This window comes from Mustela erminea, chromosome 12 (genome assembly GCF_009829155.1).
Source record: "Mustela erminea isolate mMusErm1 chromosome 12, mMusErm1.Pri, whole genome shotgun sequence".
Lineage (NCBI taxonomy): Eukaryota > Metazoa > Chordata > Mammalia > Carnivora > Mustelidae > Mustela > Mustela erminea.
In genome coordinates this window covers 47870123-47894209 of record NC_045625.1, presented here as the reverse complement: position 1 = coordinate 47894209, position 24087 = coordinate 47870123, and the positions used below count along the sequence as shown (strand labels likewise).

At 38.8% G+C, this 24087-nt stretch overlaps 1 protein-coding gene across 2 annotated transcripts in view; it reads right to left on the bottom strand.

Moving 5' to 3' along the window:
• Nucleotides 1–23872, bottom strand: part of HACD4 (3-hydroxyacyl-CoA dehydratase 4) — a 40582-nt gene extending 16710 nt beyond the window's left edge. For both annotated transcript variants that reach the window (XM_032306232.1, XM_032306233.1), the window contains exons 1-4: nucleotides 23790–23872; nucleotides 22328–22431; nucleotides 19990–20117; nucleotides 5281–5393 (exon numbers count right to left, since the gene is read on the bottom strand). In XM_032306232.1, coding sequence (XP_032162123.1) covers nucleotides 5281–5393; nucleotides 19990–20117; nucleotides 22328–22431; nucleotides 23790–23818 — 374 coding nt within the window. In that variant the 5' untranslated portion in view covers nucleotides 23819–23872. The remainder of the gene's footprint in view (nucleotides 1–5280; nucleotides 5394–19989; nucleotides 20118–22327; nucleotides 22432–23789) is intronic.
• Between the last annotated feature and the right edge of the window lie 215 nt (nucleotides 23873–24087).

Here is a 24087-nt window from a genome sequence, read left to right as displayed (position 1 = left end):
CCAATCCAGGAGCATGGAACATTTTTCCATTTCTTTGTGTCTTCCTCAATTTCTTTCATGAGTACTTTATAGTTTTCTGAGTATAGATTCTGTGTCTCTTTGGTTAGGTTTATTCCTAGGTATCTTATGGTTTTGGGTGCAATTGTAAATGGGATGGACTCCTTAATTTCTCTTTCTTCTGTCTTGCTGTTGGTGTAGAGAAATGCAACTGATTTCTGTGCATTGATTTTATATCCTGACACTTTACTGAATTCCTGTATAAGTTCTAGCAGTTTTGGAGTGGAGTCTTTTGGGTTTTCCACATATAGTATCATATCATCTGCGAAGAGTGATAATTTGACTTCTTCTTTGCCAATTTGGATGCCTTTAATTTCCTTTTGTTGTCTGATTGCTGAGGCTAGGACCTCTAGTACTATGTTGAATAGCAGTGGTGTTAATAGGTAATGAATTTTTAAAACACAAGTGTGACTTCCAAGTCCTTATTGGTCATCGTTCTGCTCGTGCAGTTGGGCTACGCTGTGTGATCAGTTAGAGAGCCAGCCTTAGAAGCTTGTTTTGAGTGCAATAGGTGGTTTTAAAGCTGCCTTCGTGATGTAATGGAGGAAGTAGTCTGCATCTTTTTGTTTCTCTAACTAGGCAGTGGTTCTCAAGCTTAAGCGGACATCAGAATCAACCAGAGGTCTTGCTAAAGCACACACTGCTAGGCCATATGCCCAGAGGGTCTCATTCTGTGGGTCTCAGGTAGAGCCTGAGAATTTCTATTATAAACAAGTTCCAGGTGATGCAGATGCCACACAGGGCTAGGGTCTGTACTTTGAGAACTACTGGAATAGGCAGTACGTAATATGGCAAAACAAAATCCAAAACCCTGAGAACATGAATGGAGAAAACGAAACCTTTCTCCCATTCTAGGACCTCGATTCCATTCCTCAGAGGCAAGGACCAATGCCAGTTTCTTATATATCCTCTCAAAAACTCTTGTAATTGCTTATCTGTGTATATAAAAACCATATACCAACAGTGCAAGCCTTTACTAAACATGGCATATTATCAAACTTGATCTGTACCAATCTCGAAAATGGCATCTATTTTTTTAAAAAGATTTTATTTTATTTATTTGACAGACAGAGATCACAAGTAAGCAGAGAGGCAGACGGGGTTTGGGGGGGGAAGCAGGCTCCCTGTTGAGCGGATAGCCCGATGTGGGGCTTGATCCCAGGACCCTGAGATCACGACCTAAGCCGAAGGCAGAGGCTTTAACCCACTGAGCCACCCAGGTGTCCGTGGCATCTATTTTTTATTACAAGAGTAGATAAGCATCTTATATGTTTAAAACCACTTTTGATGAAGTCCCGTGTATCTTCTTTCTTCTGTTGCTTTGTTTTTGGTGTATGAGAATCCTCTGCCAAATCCAAAATCACAAAGGTTTACCTCCATGCATTCTTGGAGTTTTATAGGTTTAGCTCTTACATTTAGGTTTTTTGATCCATTTTAATTTTTGTATATGGTGTGAGGTAAGGATCCACGCAGCTGGACATGTCATTATCCCAGCACCATCTGTTGAAAAGACTATTCCCCCAGCCCCATTTAATGGTCTTGGTCCCTTGTCAAAAATCAATCAACTATAAATGTGAGAATTTATCCCCAGACTATATCAATTCTATTCTGTGCTATATCCTTATGCCAGTATCACATTCTTTATTATTATGGCTTTGTAGTGAGTTCTGAAATTGAGAAGTGTGAGTCTTCCAACTATGTTCTTCTTCAAGATTGCTTGGGCTAGTAAGTTCCTTAAATTTCCATATGAGTTTTAAAATCAGCTTTGCAATTTCTGCAAAGCAGCCAGCTGGGATTCTGATAAGGATGGCACTGAATATGTAGATCAATTTGGAGAGTGTTGCAGTCTTATTAAGTTTTCAACCCATAAGCATGGGTTATCTCTTAATTTAGGTATTTTTAAATTTCTCCCAATAGTATTTTAAAGTTTTCAATGTGTAAGTTCTGCACATCTCTTGTTAAATTTATTCCTAAGTACTTTATTTTTTGGATGCTATTATAAATGAAAATTTTCCTTAATTTTATCTTAAAATAGGTCATTGCAAGTGTATAAAACACAATATACAAAAATAGTTTTGTATATTGGTTTTGTATTCAACAACCTTTCTTTACTGGTTTACTAGTTCTAGTACTTTTAGTGGATTCCTTATGATTTTATGTACAAAATCATATAACCTGCCAACAGACTTTACTCCTTCCTGCCTTTCACAACATTTTCTTGCCTAACTGCCATGACGAGTATTTCCAGTACAATGCTGAATAGACGTGGCAAGGGTTGGTTGTACACCCACCCTAGTTTCACTCATCTTAGGAAGAAACTAGTTTTTTAGCATTAACAATCATCTGGATGTGGGTTTTTTTTAATAGATACCCTTTTCTAGTCCTTGCATTTATTTATTTAAGATTTTATTTATTTGAAAGAGAGAGAGTACGCACAATTAGGTGGGGTAGCAGAGGCAAAGGGAACAGCAGACTCCCCATTGAGCAGAGAGCCCTATGTGGGACTCAGTCCCAGGACCCTGAGATCATGACCTGAGCTGAAGGCAGATGCTTAACCGACTGAGCCATCCAGGTGTCTCTCTAGTCCTTGCCTTAAAAAAAAAGAAATTTTAGGGTAAGTTCAGAAGATAATTCCACCCCAACATCACAGAAGGGAAAAAACTGAGTTTTGAAAAGGCTACATGCTTAGAAATTTTACTTCCAAGTTATAAGAAAAGAAAGCCTATTCATATACAAAAGCTTGTACATGACTATTCATAGCGATATTCCTCATAACCAGAAAGTATGTCCATCAGCTGAAGAATGGATAAATAAAAGTGGTATATTGCTATAATGGAATGTTATCCACAAAAGGAATAAAATACTGATAAAAAGGAATGAAATACTGATACATGTTATACCATAGATAAACCTTGAAAACATTAAGCTAAGTGAAGGAAATCAGTCACAAGAGGCCATATACAGTATGGTTCCATTTATATGAAATGTCCACAATAGGTGAATTCATAGAGACAGTATGTTAGTATTTGCCGCGGGCTGAGAGGAGAAAATGGGGATTTTACTGCTAAGAGGTTTGTGGTTTCTTTATAGAGTGCAGTGAAAATGTCCTCAAATTAGTGATGATAGTTACACATCTTTAAATACACTAAAACCCACAAATTTTCTATTTTATATGTGAATGTTGGGTGCCTGGGGGACTCAGTCGGTTAAGTGTCTGACTCCTGATTTCAGGTCCAGTCATGATCTTAGGCTCCTGAGATCGAGCCTTGTATCTGGCTATACCTGAGTGTGGAGTACGCCTGCTTAAGAATCTCTCCCTCTCCCTCCGCCTCTGCCCCTCCCTACCCTGACACTTGCTCTAATTAATTAACTAATTAATTAAGAAATAAATAAAAGGTGAATGTTAAAGTACATGAATTATCACAATTCTTCTGTTTTTGAAGGTTCAGTGGGAGTCCAAGATTATACAGCAAGTAATTGCAGTGGGATGCATCCTAAGATCTCCTCTGTTAAAAAGCCCTTCCATGACATCATGATAACTACTCTCAACATTAAAATCATTTTGTTCTCTAATGGGTTTAACTGTGCTCATTAGAGACTGAATTGACACCAAAAGAGTCAGGCATACCAGAGAACAGTATGTCAGAAGGTCTCAATCCCAGATGGGGCTCCTTGTCTCATGAACGCAAGGGCTACAAAAGTCCATGAAATCCACCCCAAGTTTTGTTTCATTCAACAAAACATTTCATTCTAACTCTAAGGCTCAACCTATTACTCAGAAATACTTTAATTCAGCTAAGTTACTGACAACATAGTAAATGAATAATTTACGTAACTCAGCTAAAATGCTAGGGCGCTTTTGTTACCTATCCACACCCAGATCTTGCAAGTAGAACAGGCAGTTCTCATTTGTGAAAGCCAAAGAAGCAGTTAGGACACCTCCCCAAGATGAGCCTCTGAGCAAAGGGGACTGTTTACCCCGCCGCTGGTAGAGACAAGACTAGTCCCATCTGTTTGCAAAGTTTCAGAAGTAGAAGGAAACTGAAGGTGATCTAGAGCAAAAGTTCTTAATTTGAGGTTCAAGGATTCCTAGGGTATCCACAAAATAACTTCAATAAGTCATTTGGACCCACTGGAATTGCATATAAAACGTATCACAGAGATAAAAGTAGAGCCTAGGGAATATAGTCAAAAATATTGTCATAAACCTGGCGATTCACAGACCTGTACCCCTGGGGATAAAAATACATGTTTATAAAAAATAAAAAATAAAAAAATAATAATAATTTTTAAAAATGCCAGAAAAAAAAATATTGTCATAACATATGGTGACAGATGGTGACCGCACTTAACATGGTCAGTGCTGATTAATATCTAGAACTATCCAATCAGGGGCACTTGGGTGGCTCAGTTGGTTTAGCATCTGCCTTCTGCTCAGGTCATGATCCCAGGGTGCTGGGATCCAGCTCCATGTCAGGCTCCCTGATCAATGAGGAGCCTGCTTCTCGCTCTCCCTCTGCTACTCCCCCTGCTTGTGCTTGCTCCATCAAATAAAATCTTAAAGGGCGCCTGGGTGGCTCAGTGGGTTAAGCCTCTGCCTTCGGCTCAGGTCATGATCTCAGGGTCCTGGGATCGAGCCCGACGTCTGGCTCTCTGCTCAGCGGGGAGTCTACTCCCCCTGTCCCACCTACCTGTGATCTCTGTCTCTCTCTCTTTGTGTCAAATAAATAAACAAATATTTTCTTAAAAATTATACTTCAAAGAAAAACAACACAAAGTAAATGTATGTGGAGGTGCATTCTTCCCTAGAGTGATGAGGCCCTGTATTTAAGTATTCTGGAACTCACAGAAACCAACTTTGTAAATCCTAAGACATAATAGAAGTCTTGCTTTGCTTGTTACAGTTACATGTACCAGAGCAATTTCAAGGAATGCCTTTCATTAGCAAGCAGCTGTGAGGTTTATCCCAAATTGGTGCTATGCCAAGTCTTCTCTGGAAACCTGAATGCACTGATTTGCTCTTGTAATACCATGGGAGGTTTGCATTACCTCTGACATGCCCATTATGGAAAGCGCTAAGAATACATTTCAATATCAAGATAAAATAATTTGGAAAGGGGTTATGTTTTCCTCTCTCATTCAGGGTAACCAAATGTGGGCAGCTATTACTGGTTTCACTGTAGAAAAGCAACTTGGCTTTAAGATATTATTTTGCCTCCTTACCTAACCATATCCAATAGATTCCAAAAGATGAATAAAACACACACCACATATTTCTCTTGGACTTCCTCTTGACTGGTGATCACCACAAAGAGGATGATTATTCTCTCTGTGAGCTAAGAAAGAAACAGCAAAGTCAAGAATTAGGATCATCTGTTAAGCATGTAGGTCATTTTCTAATTTCAAAACCCAGAGTTCCTCTTCAAAGTAAGTATGCTTTAACTGGAAATAGGTATGCTGAACTGTTAACATGATCTCTGAGGGAGTAGGGTTATAGGTCAATTTCATTTCCTCCTTGCTGTTTTTTTGTATTCTCCAAATTATATACAATGAATAAAAACATATTTTATGTAATCAGGGTATTTCTCCTCCTGCAATATATGCACACATGTTTTTATTCACTTTGGTAAGCTTTTATTATATGTCCACTATGTATTAGATGCCAAGGTTTTTATACACACACACACACACACACACACACACACACACAGAAAGCAAGGTCCTTGCTCCAGAAGGTAGCAGTGGTAGGAGAATGTGGCGGTAGAATCATGACATAGTGTGAATAATGCTGTCATTTAAAGTGCTCTGAATGGGAGCACAGGTGAGGGACATAACTGCCTGGGGAAAGGATGCACAGATTTATGAAGACAGGCAACACCTCAGTTGGATCTGAGAGAAGAGGCAAGAGTTTCTTAGGTAGACTGATTAGGAAAAAGGACATCCTAGGTTAGGGGAACAGGAAAAGCAAAGAGGCAGAGGTGTGAAAATGCAAGTGTATTAGGGAGTAAGGAGAACCCCTGGAGGCTAGAGTTGGGGGAACGGCTCAGAAAGGGAATGAATAGGAGATAAAATTGAAAACATGGCGGGTGCTGGGTTATAAAGGGTTTTGAATGACAGGCCAAGAAATTTCGATTTCATCTAACAGGGAAGCTATTGTAGCTTTTTTTTAAGGGGGTGGATGGAGGGGGAAGAAAAGTAATATAATCCTAACCTTTATAAGCCAGTGGAAAATGAAAAGAATTCAACATTCACATTTTTTTCCAAGTCAGTAAGTGCAAATCATTGAGAATTCACACACAATGGCTTAGCTCCAATTACTGACCTCAAAAAATAAGTTCTTCTTTCCCAGTATAAATATAATGAGCCACCTTATATCATACTAATGCCCCCTGTACAGTCCATATTTTTTGTTGTTTTTTTAAACAAAACATTCTTCTTTGCTCTCAATGGTCAAAGGAAAATGTACTTGAGATTGAGGGAGGGTATTAGTGATAGGGGAGAACTGCTTTATGTTTTTCGGTAGTTATCCTTATTTTTAAGGCAGATCAAAGAGAAAAGAACAAAACCATCTGTGACTTAGAATCATAGGCTGTTAATCCTGGAAAATCACCTCGTGCAGAGAAATCCGAGATTTGCCAACACTAGGTCACATGATTAGCTATGCTCTATCAGCATAGAGTGTACACGCTCTATCAGCAAGTGTGACCACAGCAGTGAGTCAAGAGGGTCTTTGCTTGTCTAAGGGAATTAGATATGATTCAAACCTTAGTCAATCTATAGAAGCTATTTACATAGCTGTACTGATTGTCAGTATTTCTTTAAAATGCCCTAGTTTCTTGATTTAGTTATACTTACAATAATGAAGAATACTTAACTGCAATTATAATTATCAAATGATCCAAGCTTGCGGTCAATGACACCTGGCAGCCTTTGGATAAAAGATCTTAGCAGCAAACAAGTACTTAGGAACTACCTAATCTTATGTTTGGTCCGTGCCTGCTAATTAGGAAAACGATCTCCTTTTTTGATAAAAATCTCAAGATACATATACATGAGTGCATACACGTAACATATATTTCTAATTATATGGCTGACTACAGAAAGCAAAAACCTAGATAACTCTTGGTAAGATGGATCTCTAGGGTCCACTCTAGATTAGCCCAACCCACCTTCTTACAAATAAAAAATTGAGGAACCAAAGAAGTGACTTGCCCTAGTGGCAGACCGGGAAACATATATCCCGAGTTTTTTGGTTTCCAGAGTTATAAGCTATCTGTGATGTCAGACTACCCATTAACTGATGAGTACAGAGAGGGAAATCTAAAACAGAAATGGTGCTGTACAATAGAATTCATCCTGTTGAAAATCATGACTTAAAGGGGGGTCAACCTGGGTGGCTCAGTCAGTTAAGTGTCTGCGTTCAACTCAGGTCATGATCCCAGTGTCCTGGGATGGAGTCCCACGTCAGGCTCCCTGCTCAGTGGGAGCCTCCTTCTCCTTCTCCCTCTACCACTTCCCCTGCTTGTGCTCTGTCAAATAAATAAATAAAATCTTAAAAAAAAAAATCATCACTTCAGAGTGTGACATGTTACTGATGCAATCCCAACTACACAGAAATTAGCACTCAACATGCCCCAAACCCCACCATCACGTACACACGTGTGGGTTTGTGAAGACCCCTGCCACAATGTCAATTTAATTAACCAAGTATCTGATGGTTAACTCTGACTTGACCATTCCATGGCAATACAATGGGAGAATTTAGGTGGAGCTATTCTCAAAGTGGTAATGCCATTATTTATTGGTTACTTTGTACAAGTTTCTGAAGATATATCATATCTCATTTAATCTCCATGACCCTAACAAATGAATGTTATTATTTTTTGCTGCCTTTTATAAAGGGCACTGCATTTTACAAAGTGAAAATGATGGGCACCTGGGTGGCTCAGCTAATTAAGCATCTGCTTTCAGCTCAGATCACGATCTCAGGGTACTGGGATCAAGCCCCACATTAGGCTCCCTGCCCAGCAGGAAGTCTGTTTCTCCCTCTACCCCTCCCCACTCTTGTGCATATGCTCTCTCAAATAAGTAAATAAATAAATAAATAAATATTTTTTAAAAACAACAAAGTGAAAGTCCCTTGCCTACAGATCTGCAAATAAAAATCTGGACAATGTGATTCTAAATCCCTTGTTCTGAAACACTAACACATTTCCCCCTTTGTTATTTTATGTGTTATCCTTATGCCTAATATCCAGGTTATAGTCTATTGTTTCAAAAAGCCTCTCTTCAAAAGTTAAACCTTAAAACAAGAACCTCCTTCATATTCTAAATCAACACCAAACACTTCTGAAGAACAGACTTTTTAAATTTATTCCCTTTTTATGTATAATAATCTGACCAGTTATTTGGGGCTTTGCACTTGTGAGAACTTAGCACTTCATCATTTTAAACAAATCCCAAGAGAACATGACGAATTACTAATGGTCTTTTAGGGTTTAGTGTAGCTCAAACTAGGTAGAATACAAGTACAGTAAAAAAGAAAAAAAACCCTATTAGGCCAAATTAAAACACTGCCTTAATGTGGTCTCCTGAGAAGTACGGTAACTATAAAACAAAAATACTTTGCATTTTTAGGTTCTACTTGGGAATCCTAAATTTCAAATTAAGCAGTGACTAAACCTAAGTTGTTATTTAATAAATGGCAGCTAGCACTTCAGTTATCAATTATGTAGTTATAAACTACTCCCTCTATGGAAAGAATTTCTAGAATTAAGTAGCAGAAAAAAGAAATTAAGAGAACAATCACATTTACAATTACATAGAAAAATAACAAAATGCCCAGAAATAAATTTAGCCAAGGAGATGAAAGCTCTGTACTCCAAAAACTATAAAACCCTGATGAAAGAAATTGAAGATGACATGTAAATGGAAAGATATTCCACACTTATGGATTAGAAGAACAAATATTGTTAAAAAATGTCCACACCACCCAAAGCAATCTACCAATGTAACGCAATTCCTATCAAAATGCCAACAGCATTTTTCACAGAACTAGAATGAAAAATTCTAAAATTTGTGTGGAACTACAAAAGACCTCAAATAGACAAAGCAATCTTGAGAAAGAAGGACAAAGCTGGAGTTCCTACAATCCCAGATTTTGGGATATATGACAAAGCTGTGTTAATCAAAAGACAAAGCTGTATTAATCAAAACAGTATGGTACTGGCACAAAAACAGATACATAAATCAAGGGAACAGGATAGAGAGCCTAGAAATGAATCCATGCTCATATGGCTAATTAATCTATAACAAAGGAGGCAAGAATACACAATGGGGGAAAGAGAGTCTCTTCAACAGATGGTGTTGGGAAAACGAGACAGCCACATTCAAAAGAATGAAATTGGGGGCGCCAGGGTGGCTCAGTGGGTTAGGCCTCTGCCTTCGGCTCGGTCATGATCTCAGGGTCCTGGGATCTAGCCCTGCGTTGGGCTCTCTGCTCAGTGGGGAGCCTGCTTCCTCCTCTCTCTCTGCCTGCCTCTCTGCCTACATGTAATCTCTGTCTGTCAAATAAACAAACAAACAAACAAACAACAACAACAACAACAAAAAGAATGAAACTGGATTGCTTTCTTACACTACACACCAAAATAAACTCACAATGGGTGAAAGACCTAAACATGAGACCTGAAGCCATAATAGTCCTAGAAGAAAATGTAGGCAATAATTTCTTTGACATCAACTATAGGAACATTTTTCTAGATAGGTCTTCTGGGTCAAGATTATTAAAAGTGAAGTTGAACTATTGAGACCCAAATAAACTTCTGCACTGTGAAGGAAACCATCAGCAAAAAGGCAACCTACTGAGTAGGAGAAGATATCTGCCAATGATATATATCCTATAAGGCATTAATTTCCAAAATATAGAAAGAACTTCTACAACACCAAATACACCAAATAAATTGATTAAAAATAGGCAGGGGACCTCAACAGACATTTTTCCAAGGAAGACATACAAATGGCCAACAGACACATAAGAAGATGCTCCACATCACTCATCATCAGGGAAATGCAAATCAAAACCAGAAAGAGATACCACCTCGTATCAGTTAGAATGGCTAAAATAAAAAACACAGGAAATAAGTATTAATGAGGACATGGAAAAAACGGAACATTTGTGCACTATTGGTGAAAATGCCTGTGGTGTAGTCACTGTGGAAGACAGTATGAAGGTTCCTTAAAAATTAAAAATAGAACTACCATATGACCCAGTAATTCCACTACTAGATATTTACCCAAAGAAAATGAAAACACTAATTTAAAAAGATATACACAGCCCTATGTTTATTGTAGCATTATTTACAATAGCTAAAGTAAAGAAGCAACCCAAGTGTCCATCCATAGAAAATGGCAAAAGATGTAGTATAATTATATATAATGAAATATTTTTTAAAATTATTTATTTAAATTCAATTTAGTTAATATAGTGTAGTATTAGTTTCAGAGGTAGAGTTTAGTGATTCATCAGTTGCATAAATACCCAATGCTCATTCCATCAAGTGACCTCCTCACCCAGCTACCCCATCCCCCCAACTCTCAGTTTGTTTCCTATACCTATGGGTCTCTTAAGGTTTGCCTCCCTTTTAAAAAAATGTTTATTTTTAAATATTTTTTAAAATTTATTTGAAAAAGAGCACATGCACAAGCTGGGGGAGGGGCAGAGGAAGATGGAGAAGCCTGCTGAGTAAGAACCTGATGCAGGGTTTGATCCCAGGACTCTGAGATCATAACCTGAGCCAAGTCAGCCGCTTAACCTACTGAGCCACCCAGGTGCCCCAACTCCCTGTTTTTATCTTATTTTTCCTTTCCTTCTCCTATATTCATCTTCTTGTTTCCTAAATTCTACATATGACTGGAATATAACTCAGCCATAAGAAAATGAGATCCTGCCAGTTGCAACAGCATGAATAGACCTACAGCGTATAATGCTAAGTGAAATAAGTCAAAGAGAAAGACAAATACTGTATGATTTCACTCATATGTGGAATTTGAGAAACAAAACAAATGAACAAACAAAAAGAAAAAAACAGACTCAAAGGCAGAGAACAAACTGATGGTTGCACAAGGGGATGTGGGTGGGGGGAATGGGTGAAATAAAAAGGATGAAGAGACACTTATTGCGATGGACACTGAGTAGGGTATAGAATTGCTGAAATCATTGTATACCTGAACTATAACACATGTTAATTTTGCTTCACTTAAAAAAATACAAATTAGTTTTAGCCTCAAAGACTATTATTTTACTACAATAATAACCCAAATTATTTTGATCCTATGAACTTTTGTTGAGAACTTCAGAGACATATCCTTAATATGTTCAAAACCATCGATGATTACTTTCTTCTATGAGACATAAGCATTTACATATTTCTATTTACATATTTTTTTATTATTCATTAGATACTTATTGAGTGCAGTGCTCTTGGTCCTGGGAGTTGTAGCTATGAAAGAGACCAAGTTCCAGCCTTCAGAGTATTTCCATCCTACTTGGGAGATACACAGTAAACAAATTTAGAATAGAGTTCAAGACAAATAGTCTAAATCCAAATTTTCACTTCACCATCTACAATATATGTGGCCTTGGGTAATTTATTTAGCTTTAGTGTTAAGTAATCATACTGCAGATAATAATTAGCATTAGTATTATATAGTAAACTATAAAGGATAAGTTATGCTTGAAGATTTGAAGATTAAATGAGTTAATGCACATGAAGAATGTAGAGAACTATGTGGCACATAAAAAGTCCTAAATAAATGTAAGTTATTACTAATTAAATATAATTTAACGTAGTGATTAGTATATTTACAGAAAATATATTTTTCTATATGGATCATGAAGACTATCGTTGAATAAAAAAGGTTAATCTCAGCATTCTTTACAATTTTTTTAAGGATTTTATTTATTTATTTGAGACAGAGAGATACAGAGAGAGAAAGCATGAGCAGGGGGAGAAGCAGAGGGAGAGGGAGAAGCAGACTCCCTGCTGAGCCAGGAGCCCAGTGTGGGGCTTGATTCCATGACACTGGGATCTTGACCTGAGCCGAAGGCAGACACTTAACCATCTGAGCCACCCAGGTACCCCTAATCTCAGCATCTTTAAAATTATACTACAAATACAGTTTTATAATAATCACAGTGAAGAATTCCATGGATCAAATTAAAAAAAAAATCTTAAAAAAAATCTAAAATCTTACCTACAGAGCGGATTACGTCATTCATTCCCAGGAGGCTTCAACACTGAGAACGTCAGCTTGACACAATCCCCAGTACGGTTTTTATTTAACAGTACAAACCTGTTCTCAACTCAAAACTGGAGAGAAAACCCATATGACTATATGGAAAACCAGGTTATTTAATCTAGCAATGCAAAGAGGCACCTGCTTCACAGCTAAAGGGTGAAACTTGGCTGTTTTCCTTGAAGGGTTTATGTTAAGACACCCTTGGTATTTGATTTTCTTCGTATTTGTTCTAAGAATCTAGGACTGTGAAAAATCTTTGGAGTGATTTTGGGCAAGCAGACCCTTGCCTTCCCTTAGCAGAAATAGATGATATTCATAAATATAAAAGCGGTTTTTGCAATTTGGGTTCACAAATGAAGTTTTTGTGGGCACAGTAATCTGGGGATAGTAATTCCTAGTGTTTTGATTTATGGATTTTTCATGTTTTGTAAAATTAAGACATGTGCGGCAGTGTTTCCTACAATGCAAAGAAAGGACAAATGCAGACTTTAGTCATTTTAATTCAGTTATATATGAAGTCTTTGAATTTCAAGCATTTCTCAAAAGGTAAAGGAGTAAACCGGATTACTCGGAGGGTTTCCTAAATGGGCCGAAAGTCCCCATCCAAAGGCTAGTTTTGTGGATATTTTCCCACCTCCCGGAGTTGAGAACAACCCAAGGCTATGTCAGTAAAAACCTCTTCCTCAGGCTTCTGCACAATGTTAGAACAAAGTCTTTCAAAGTCAGTATTTCAGGGTTGGCAGTGTTTCCACACTATAAAAACCAAGTTGTTTTTTAAAAAATAACATAAAATAGAAAATAAAAGCCTAGTTGATTTGATTACATCTACTGAAATATATAAATTTCCCAATCCAACCTTATTTTTTTTACCAAGCTAAGTATATGAGCCTTTTGGAAGGAAGGGGTTGGAGAGGAAAATGTCTACTTTTCACCTACATTATCATGTCTTAAAATAGTTATGCGTTTGGGACCTAAATTACTTTCCCATTTTATAAATTAAAACATAGAAAATTTGTTATATTTCTTTATATGATTTTAGTGGACATGTAATTATTTCCAAAAAATTTTTTTCCAAAAAAAAACGGATGTCTCTAAGCAACTATTTATGTTATCATCTTGCCTTTCCCCCCTAAAGTATATTTTTATAAAAATACAAAAAATGTATTACTGTTTATTGTATCTTATTGTACATTGTATATTTTGAAAATACATAAAAATTTTTTATTGTTACATTATTTTAGTCTTACTGTCAATTGTGTGTAATTTTAGGAATTCATAATGACTTTTCTCTGTCAAAATAAAGATGTGTGTACAAAAAAACTAAAAAGGCACAGAACGAGACACAGAAAACAAATAGACCTCCTGTATACATACCACCACCATCTGATACATGGCTCAATTAGCTCAATTTTCCTACTGCTTTTTGGAATTACTTATCTTGACATTTTATAAGGCCAGTTTCCAAAATGAAAATTCAGTCATGCCTCAGTCTCACAACAGTAATGACAACATAACATCACAAATACACGGACGTGTTTTTTGGTCCACTGAATGCAGCTGGGCACCATGCATTTTTCAAGAAACTGTATGCACTCAGCTAGGATTACTGAGTAGCTTAGCCACATTCTTAACTATGCTTTCTTCACTTAAAAATGGGGAAATAGGAAAACCAAGAAAGGTTACACAATCTTAGAGTTTTGTTTGGTTATTTTAAAACAGAGGCCTCGGAGTCACCTCATAATTCTTCTAACTGTTGGCAGAACTCAAAGGAAGGGGGTAGAAAATGAAACTTTGAACATGAGGATATGGGTTTTCAAAGCTCTTTCCAGCACTGGCTCCTTTTGGAAAACTACACAGAAGATAGGAAATGAGTAATCCAAATAGAGTACAGATAAAAATCGCAAAGAGATTTAAAAAAAAAAAAAAAAAGGAAGCTGAACAATCACAACAAAAATTAATAGTAGCCCATGATGAAAATGGTAGCCATCTTCCCTGATGTGGTGAATCCTTTTCCTGTTATCCCTGACAACAAAAAAGACTTAAAAATCACTTAAGCCCCATTAACAGTAGGCACTACAAACTCACTTTGAATAAAAAAGATTCAATGTGGGCTGCCTGGGTGGCTCAGTCCTTAAGCATCTGCCTTGGGCTCGGGTCCTAATCCTGGGTCCTGGGATCAAGTCCCACATTGGGCTCCCTGCTGGGTGGGAAGCCTACTTCTCCCTCTCTCACTCCCCCCGATTGTGTTCCCTCTCTTTCTGTGTCTCTGTCAAATAAATAAAATCTTAAAAAAATTAAAGAAGATTCAACATATACTTGCCATTATTATTTTAAATTACCAGACCAGGATATAGTTTGATTACAGCGATCATAGTTCTATAAAGCACTACATTAATATGATTAAAATCACATTTAAATACTCCAGAACTTCTGGAACTCCAAGAAATCAGATTTCTAAGTTGTATAATAATTTCTATTACTGGACAAGCCTACATAATTTTGGAAATAAAAAAGATGCACATTTTCTAGGCATCATTAAGGTGTTCTATTTTCTTTCCTCAAAGTCTACCTATCCATTTCTCACTTGCATTCCTCACACTGTCAATAACTAAAATAACACTACTCTTAATTTTGAAAATGCTGTTTTACTATGAAACCATTATTCACCAAGGTAGCCTAAAGAAGTAAAAAGTCCAGGGGTGTCTGAGTGACTCAGTTGGTTAAGCTTCAGACTGCAGCTCAGGTCATGATCTCAGGGTCCTGAGATCAAGCAGCCTATCAGGATCCTCACACTCAGTGGGGAGTCTACTTGTCCCTCTGTTCCTCCCCACTCGTGTTTTCTCTCTCAAATAAATATCTTTCACACTCTCTCAAATAAGTGAAAATCTTAAAAAAAAAAAAAAAGCAAAAAATTCCAAAAAGGTATTAGTGAAAGAAAACATGCTTAGACTTTCAATGAATTTGGTCATTTTCCAGGCAAAATAATCCATATGATGGACTACAGCTTTCATTTAACCTGGGTAGTTCATTCTGTTCTCTAGAATTAGCATGAAGTTGTTAACAAGGAATAAATATCAATAAATCTTGTTCCCAAGTAATATGCTTCTTTAGGGACAGATATGTACCCCTTTTTATTTTTTAATGAAGTACACTTAAGGGAAGTCCATCTAAGTCTTGGCTACCTGGCTACTCTGTTATTAGGAGTCCAGGCTAAATATTACCTTGATTTTTATTTGACATTTGATATTTCAAGACTTATTTGTCTTCATCCTAATGTATACTATTTCTCTATTTTTATTTCATATGTAAAATTTAAAATCTCCCATAAACTTATAATGCTAAGTTCTTAATAGGCTCCTTAGGATTATATTCCTATTTCCATCTTTAAACTTTCACGGTATTTTAAACAGATTTTAGTATAAGAATCTGTGTCACTCTAATCAACAAAAATTTAAGGCATATGTTTATCCTAAATACTTTGCTAGATGCTAGCAGTAAATGCAGATTCTGACAAATTATTTTCACAATGCCAATTTGTCAAATTTAGTTATTTCCATTTTTCCAATTTATTTTGCAAATAGTTAAAGTTATCCTCACAGAAATCCCTTTTTCTGCAGATCTTAAACACATGTTCACATAGTCACCTAACTTATCTCTCTTCATATGGAAAATAGCACTTTTTAGTCTTGCCTTACCAGCAATGATTTCTTGTATTGAATCTCTACCCGTGAATTTCTCATCTTCCTTCAACCTGCCTTTATTTATTTACTTAGATTTATTTATTTGTTTGACAGAGAGAGGAAAAGACAGCACAAGCAGAGGGAGCTGGAGAGGAAGAAGCAGGCTCCCCAATGATCAGGAAGCCTGATGCGGGTCTTGATCCCAGGATCCTAAGATCATGAGCTGAGCCAAAGGCAGTTGCCTAACCAACTGAGCTACTCAGGCGCCCTTCAACCTGGCTTTATAAAGGAATATGGTGGGTGTGCCTGGATGGCTCAGTAGGTTAAGTGTCCTTTGCCTTAGGTCATGATCTCTGGGTCCTGAGATTAAGCCCTGTATCAGGCTTCCTGCTTAGTGGGGAGTCTGCTTCTCCCTCTCCCCGTCTCTGTGCCCTTCTTCCCCCACCCCCAAATTAGTGTGGGCTCTCACTCTCTCTCTCAAATAAAATCTTTAAAAAAACAAAGAAAAAGGAACATGGTCATCTAGGGCTAGAGACCTGGTACAGGAAACAAATAATAGCTAAAATAATAGCAATAGCTTCCAGATATTGTATTCTAACTAAGCACTAGGAACTTATCCCACCCATTTTTTCAGTTACTCCATGAGGTAAGTGTTATTTTCATATCACATGAGAAAATGAGGTTCAGAACAATTTCCATGTTTAAATTCATATAACTAGTTTCTACTCCTGAAACTATTACACTATCTGTTAACTAACCAGAATTTAAATAAAAATTTGAAAGAAAAAAATAAATTCATACAATTAATAAGAGCTAGAACTGGGATTTGAATCCAGGTTTGTAGGAGTCCCAAGTCTATGATTAGATGTATATTAGAAATACTAGATAAACATGAATGGTCTCTCCTTTGCATTTGTATTCAGTAAAAATTGGCAAAAAGAATAAGAAATGGCTGAATATTCTATTCTTTGAATACTGGTGAAGGAGATTTTTGGGGGGGATTATTTACTTTTTTTTTTAAGATTTTATATATTTGAGAGAGAGGACACGGGGGTCAGGGGAGAAGCAGGCTCCCTGCCAAGCAAGGAGCCCAGTGCAAGGCTCCATCCCAGGACAGGACACTGGGATCGTGATCTGAGCTGTAAAGGCATATGCTTAACCCAGTGCCCCTGGGCCATTTACTATTGACCAGATATTTTGTGTAGTGTCTTTTCCCTGAAACAGCTCAATGGCTATGGATCTGACCCCACAGTGATAGCTAGAGGAGCCAGGAGTCAAACCGAAGTCTGAATGACTCCAATCCTATGACGCTCCTCTATCCTCCAGTGCCCAGGACAGTGGCACAGATAGAGTGGCAAGTGGCTGTGAAATCCAACTCTTAAGAGAAGATCATCTCCATGCTTCCCAAAGTAACAGCATCATTGCCCTGAATGTTTCCAACTGCCTAGTCTAATGGTGCAATGTCTTGGAATAAGGTCATTTTTTCATAGAATTCTTATCAGTGACTTGAGTTGCAATTTTTCAGGGGTTTGCTTTTCAACTGCTCACTTTAAGTCAAGAGAGCCTGAAACAGTATAAAGTATAAAACAGATTCTATAGGGGCGCCTGAGTGGCTCAGTGGGTTAAGCCTCTGCCTTCAGCTCAGGTCATGATCTCGGGTCCTGGGATCGAGCCCCACATCGGGCTCTCTGCTCAGCGGGAAGCCTGCTTCCCCCTCTCTCTCTGCCTGCCTCTCTGCCTACTTGTGCTCTCTCTGTCAAATAAATAAAAAAATTAAATTAAAAAAACAGATTCTATAATACTGGTAATGTGATTAAAATCTTCTGGCAGAACCAAGCTCATGAAGAATTATCATTAAATGTCCATACTATCCAAAGCAGACTACAGACTCAAAGCAAACCCTGTAAAAATACCATAAGCATTTTCACAGAACTAGAACAAATAATCCTAAAATTTGTACAGAACCACAAAAAACCTTGAATAGACAATGAAGTCTTGAGAGAAAACCACACGGTGGAGGAATTGCAATCCCAGATTTCAAGATAATATGACAAAGTTGAAGTAATCAAAACAGCATGGTACTGGCACAAAAAAAGACACACAGATCAAAGGAACAGAACAGAGAGCCCAGAAATAAACCCATGATTATATGGTTAATTAATCTTCAACAAAGGAGGCAATAATGTCCAGTGGGGAAAAGACAGTCTCTTCAACAAATGGTATTGAGAAAAATTGGACAGCTACACGTGAAAGAAAGAAACTGGACCATTTTCTTACAGCATACACAAAAACAGACTCAAAATGGATTAAAGACCTAAATGTGAGACCTAAAACCATTAAACTCCTAAAAGAAAACATGGGCAGTAATCTCTTGGACATAAGCCTTAGCAACATATTTATGCATATGTCTCCGCAGGCAAGAGAAACAAAAGCAAAATTAACCCACTGGGACTACACCAAAATTAAAAGCCTTTGCATAGCAAATGAAACCATCGGCAAAACAAAAAGGCTACCTACTGAGTGGGAGAATGTATCTGAATGAGAAATATCTGGTAAGGGGTTACTATCCAAATATACATGAAGCACTTACACGACACCAGAAAAACAAAGAATCCAATTAAAAAATAGGCAGAAGAACTGAACAGACATTTTTTCAGTGAAAACATACAGATGGCCTACAGGCTCATGAAAAGATGCTCTAATCATCAGGGAAATGCAAATCAAAACTACAATGAGATACCTCCTCATACTTGGCAGTGGCTAGAATCAAAGAGACAAGAAACAAGAAGTGTTGGCAAGGATGAAGAGAAAAGGCAACTGGTGGGAATGTAAATTAATGCAGCCACTGGAGAAAACAGTATGGAATATCCTTAAAAAATTAAAAATAGAAATACCATATAATGCAGTAACTCCACTTCTGGGTATTTATCCACAGAAAACAAAAACACTAATTGGAAAACATATGCACCCCTGTGTTTACTGCAATATTGCTATTGTTCATAGGCATTATTTCTAACAGCCAAGTTATAGAAGCAACCCCAAGTGTCCATCCATAGGTGAATGGATAAAGATGTGGTGCATGTACACACACACACACACACACACACACACACGAATATTACTCAGCCATGAGAAAGAACGAGATCTTGCCATTGATAAGAACATGGATGGATCTAGAAGGTATTATGCTAAGTGAAATAAGTTAGAAAGAGAAAGACAAGACCACATAATTTGACTATTTGTAGCACCTAAAAAAAAAAATGAATGAATAACCAAAAAATAAATAAATAAAGGGCCCAAACAGATTCCTTAATACAGGGAACTAACTGATGGTTGTCAGAGGAGGGCTGTTTGGGGGGATGGGCAAAACAGATAAAGGAGATTAAGAGGTACAAATGTCCAGTTTTAAAATAAGTCACGGGGGGGGCGCCTGGGTGGCTCAGTGGTTTAGGCTGCTGCCTTCGGCTCGGGTCATGATCTCAGGGTCCTGGGATCGAGCCCCGCATCGGGCTCCCCGCATCGGGCTCTCTGCTCCGCAGGAAGCCTGCTTCCCTCTCTCTCTCTCTCTCTGCCTGCCTCTCTGCCTACTTGTGATCTCTGTCTGTCAAATAAATAAATAAAAAATCTTTAAAAAAAAAAAAAAAAAAAAATAAAATAAAATAAGTCACGGGAATGAAAAGTACAGCATAGAGAATATAGTCAATAACATCATGTGTGGGTTTTTTCAAGATTTACTTATTTGACAGAGCACACACACAGGTGGGCAGGGAAGAGGGGGAGAGACAGGGAACGTGAAGCCGACTCTGTGTGGAGTGAGGAGCCCGACACAGGGCTCCATCTCACAACCCTAAGATCACAGCCTGAGCTGAAACCAAGAGTTGGCTGCTTAACTGGCTGTACCAACCCAGGAGCCCCCAGTGATAAATTGTTAACAAAACAAAACAAAACCTACCTGCAGAAACCTAGGAAAGAGATGGCTTGGTTCAATGCCAACATATATGTGCAGCAACTCCAGGAGGGAAATGGACTGGCAAAGGCGCATCACAAGACCAATAGCATAGAAAGTGTCAACCATGGAATCTGTGTCCAGGAATTAGAAATAGATACAATAAAGTAAAAGCTAGGTCACAACCCAAATCTAGGCAGCACTTTGAAATAAAAATTGTGATTATTTACTTCTTTTCTCATTGTACATGTGAGAAATTTCCTAACAGCTACTAAATTACTAATACCATGCAACCAAAGAAAGTATCACTAAAAAAGCAGCAAAAATTTGAAAAAGAAGGCCTATGGCCATGCTGTAGTATTTACTCTCCATATATATAATTCCCCATATATGTTATAAAGCAATTCCCAAATAACAGTAACCCGGTAGAATCTAAACCATCAACTGTAAACAGGTTGGAGGTAAACTTACTGAAGAAGCTAGCGTGCTCACACCTTTTTCATTGACAAGAAAATGACAAAGATGAGAAAAATATGATACTAGAAAAGCTTTATGGAAAGGACATTCATAATGATGTCATGCTTAATAACATCTTATTTGTGTCCTATATGTGTTTGGTTTGGGCTTTCTAAAACTTTATTAGAACCTGGGCCTCTGGTGGGGACTTTTGAAGTCTGCACTGCAGAGAGCCCACAATTCATTTAGAAAAAAACAAAATAGGATAAACAACTATTCCTCTAAATAGGATGTATTTGTTGGCTTATCATGGTGGGATTTCCTTTTAAAATTTAAGAAACATCTAGGGAAGAGTTGGCTGTCTTTATTGCCCAGTGATCATTCACATGATGGTAACTTATGGAGCACTAAGGGTGTCTCTTCTCAACAGCGCTATAAGGTGAGCACTATTATCATCATTCCCATGTCACAGATGGTCCCTGAGGGACGGAAGTCCATGCTCTCATCCACTGCCCCACACTTGCTGCAAAAGAGCATTTCCCATTACACAGCTCTGGGATGGAGAAGGTAGCAGGTGTTACTCATCAGGTGATTAGACTGCTACTAAGCTACTTAATTTATACATTGACTCAGGAATTATACTGAACTCCCACTTAGCTGTTTTCAGTCCACTTTCCATATGAATGGTTCTGTTACTTTAATAAGAGGCTTCTCTAATTTTAACAGTAGGATAATAATTAAGAAATAAACACACTGCCAACTAAAGCAATTTTTCCCACTGGAAAGACCAGGCAGGATAAGAAAGAGTTCGTTGCTTGTAACTCTTGGCGTGAATGACTTGTAATAATCCCACAATGCCCCAGCTAATTTTCAAGGCCTAGAAGCGCTGACTTTTTTCCCTATAAACATACAGGAAGTTTTCCCAGTGCTCATATTTTCCCCTGATTGAAGACTCCCAGCATTCATAGCTGAAATTCAAGCCTTAGGTTGTATCTTTGGAGGTTGCTGAAGGCAAGAATTTAACTGCAGATTCACAGTAAGAAAAAGCAACCAAAGATAGTTATGGCACCTCAGAATTAGATTAATTTCCTTACGATACAGAAGTCTGAATTGGTGAGCACAGCATGGTTTTTCTCGGGTACATTCTATGTGTTTGTTTCTAGCTGAAACCAGCAGTTGCTCAAACTGTCAAGCTACCCAACAGTTGTAAACTGTGATGACACTTACCCATGTGGGGATGGAACATGAAAAGAATGTTATTTTGACAGTCACTTAGTGATTCATTTCTTAAAAATTGAAATGCTGGTTAAAATCTTTGCTTTTTAGAAAACTGGAGGAAACATGACTTTACCAACTCCCATATGGATGGTGAGTCATCTAGAAGGTGTGTCATTTACTTAGGGACACATTACTTAAGGGGACCACACAGTTTGTCTTTCACTTATTAGTAGTCTCTAGTTATGTTAAGCCTGGGGAATAAAAAGACAAGGAAAGAATCTGGTTAATTCCTGAGTTCTCTGGGCAAAAGGTTATACTGGCATTTACAGATTTCCTCAAAACCCAGCAAATATGAGAAGGTTTGCTGCAGAACCGAAAAGGAAGAGTCAGATGGCACCACCCCAATGCCATGTCTGTGTGTTCAGAGCAAACTGCCTAGTCAGAGGGAAGCCAAGTCCCTCCCCCCTCAACTCACCTGCCCCCTTCTCCAAAAAGGTTTCGGTTTTTGCAATGAGCAAGAAGAATGGTTACTGAAAAATATGGCTACTAAATCTTAGAGCAGTGAAGGATATTTGGTGAAGTTCGCAGAAGCTGAAAAATTAACATAAGCAGGACTAGGTGAAAACAAGTATTGAATGTTAAAAATCCAAAATGATTTCTGGAGTTTTACCTTCTCCAAAGGAAAAGAACCGGACTGTCATATTGGTAAATATCCATGAGTGGCCACAGAACTGGATTAAGTAGTAGATGAAAAGATAGGTGTTCTTCCTATACCTATAAATAAAGGAAAATACCAGTAAGTACTTCCTTCATAATAATCTTTCCAGCATTACACACAAATCTTTTAACTAACCTGCTGGCCCACCTAAGCAAGCAAGAGAAAACCATTCCATATCACAGTCTTTTATTCAGATTTTGAAAGGACCTACAGCACACATTATCTGCTAAAAGGAGTATCCTGAGTTTGCTTAAAGTCAAAGATGGCTCTATTTCAAAATTCACTTTCAGCTTTGAGAAAGTTCTAACCTTGTTCTCACGAAGGGCTAAAACATTGCAAAGATGGCTTTGAATATTTAAAAAAAAAAAAAAAAGATGGTGAGGGCTCTCTTGACATGCTCAATGTGTTCCTGCAACTCAGTCTGCGAAGTGCAAAACTTGAGATCAGGGTTACAAGAGGGGAGTAGTGGCGGTGGCATTTCCCAGTGGTGGGTGATTCAGTAGTTGGCCATACCTGAGTTGTGAATGCATTCTCTGATGTTGGGGGTGGGGGGTGTTGGGGAGGGGGGTGTAGCAGGTTGCCACTGCCCATTATATTTACAAGGGCAGATGTTTCCTTCCCCAGACACACACAGCAGTTTAGTGGCTCAGGCCAGAAAAGGGAAGTCAAGCCGGGTTTAAAACTGGGTTGCTGGGGAGATGACTCAGGGATGATTGACAGATACACAATTTGAGGTAGTTAGGGAAAGCACTGTTTGAAATGTGCCTTGGGGGTTCAGAAGGGTGGTGGGAGGGGCCCTGCCAGTATAGACAAGGATTTCTTCTAGTTGGAGACGGGAAACCTCTGAGAAATAAGGCAAATAAGCAGGAAGCAGATCCAGTGTAGCTTGATGACAGGCACCCTACAGATCACGCGAACCACTAAGAGGAGCTGGGTAAGGAGGCCTTCCTTAAACCCGCTCCAGAATAACCTGGCGTTGGTTAAACACACAGCCCCAAGGCCCCTGAACTGAGCTCTGGAATCTATACATGCAACAGTTGTTTCTGCACCTGGCAGGTCTGAAACCCACCCTGGGACAGCGGGTCCGACAAAGTCAATGGAAGGACTCCTGGTGGCCAGAGCGGGAAGGAAAGCAGGACTGACTGGTAGAGGACGCACAAAAGGGGTGGCAGGGTAGCCTGTCTTTCCCATTTCCCAGCCTGTAGATGGGGGTAATAACAGAGCCTTCCTCCTAGGATTGCAGAGAGAACTGAAAACTAGCTAATGCCTGTCGAGAGTTCAAGAGCGCACTGGGCTCAGGGTTGCGCCGCGCTGTGCTGCCCGCGCAGCCGCCCGTGGGCGTAGGGGGGGGCACCCCGCCCCTGGCGCCCCACCCCCTCAACCCTCGCCTCCCGCCGCGGGCCTGGCGCCCTACCTGGGCTGCAGCCAGGCGGGTAGCGCCATTGGGTGTCGTGGGCCGCTGCAGGGCCCTCCAGCGCCGTCAGGGAAGGAGCAGCTGCTGGGGAGAGCGGGAGGGGCGGCCCCCGAGGCCAACCCCCGGCCCGGAAAGGCGGGGCCTCTCCCCACTCTGCAATTTAAGAAAAAAAAAAAAAAAACCTAAGGTCGTGCTGTGGGAACTAGATGAAAGCCAAGTTCCTGAAGTTCCTGGTGGGGCGAGAGCGCGCTGCACCACGAATGCCGGACCGGGGCGCGGCACCCGCGCGAGACTGGGT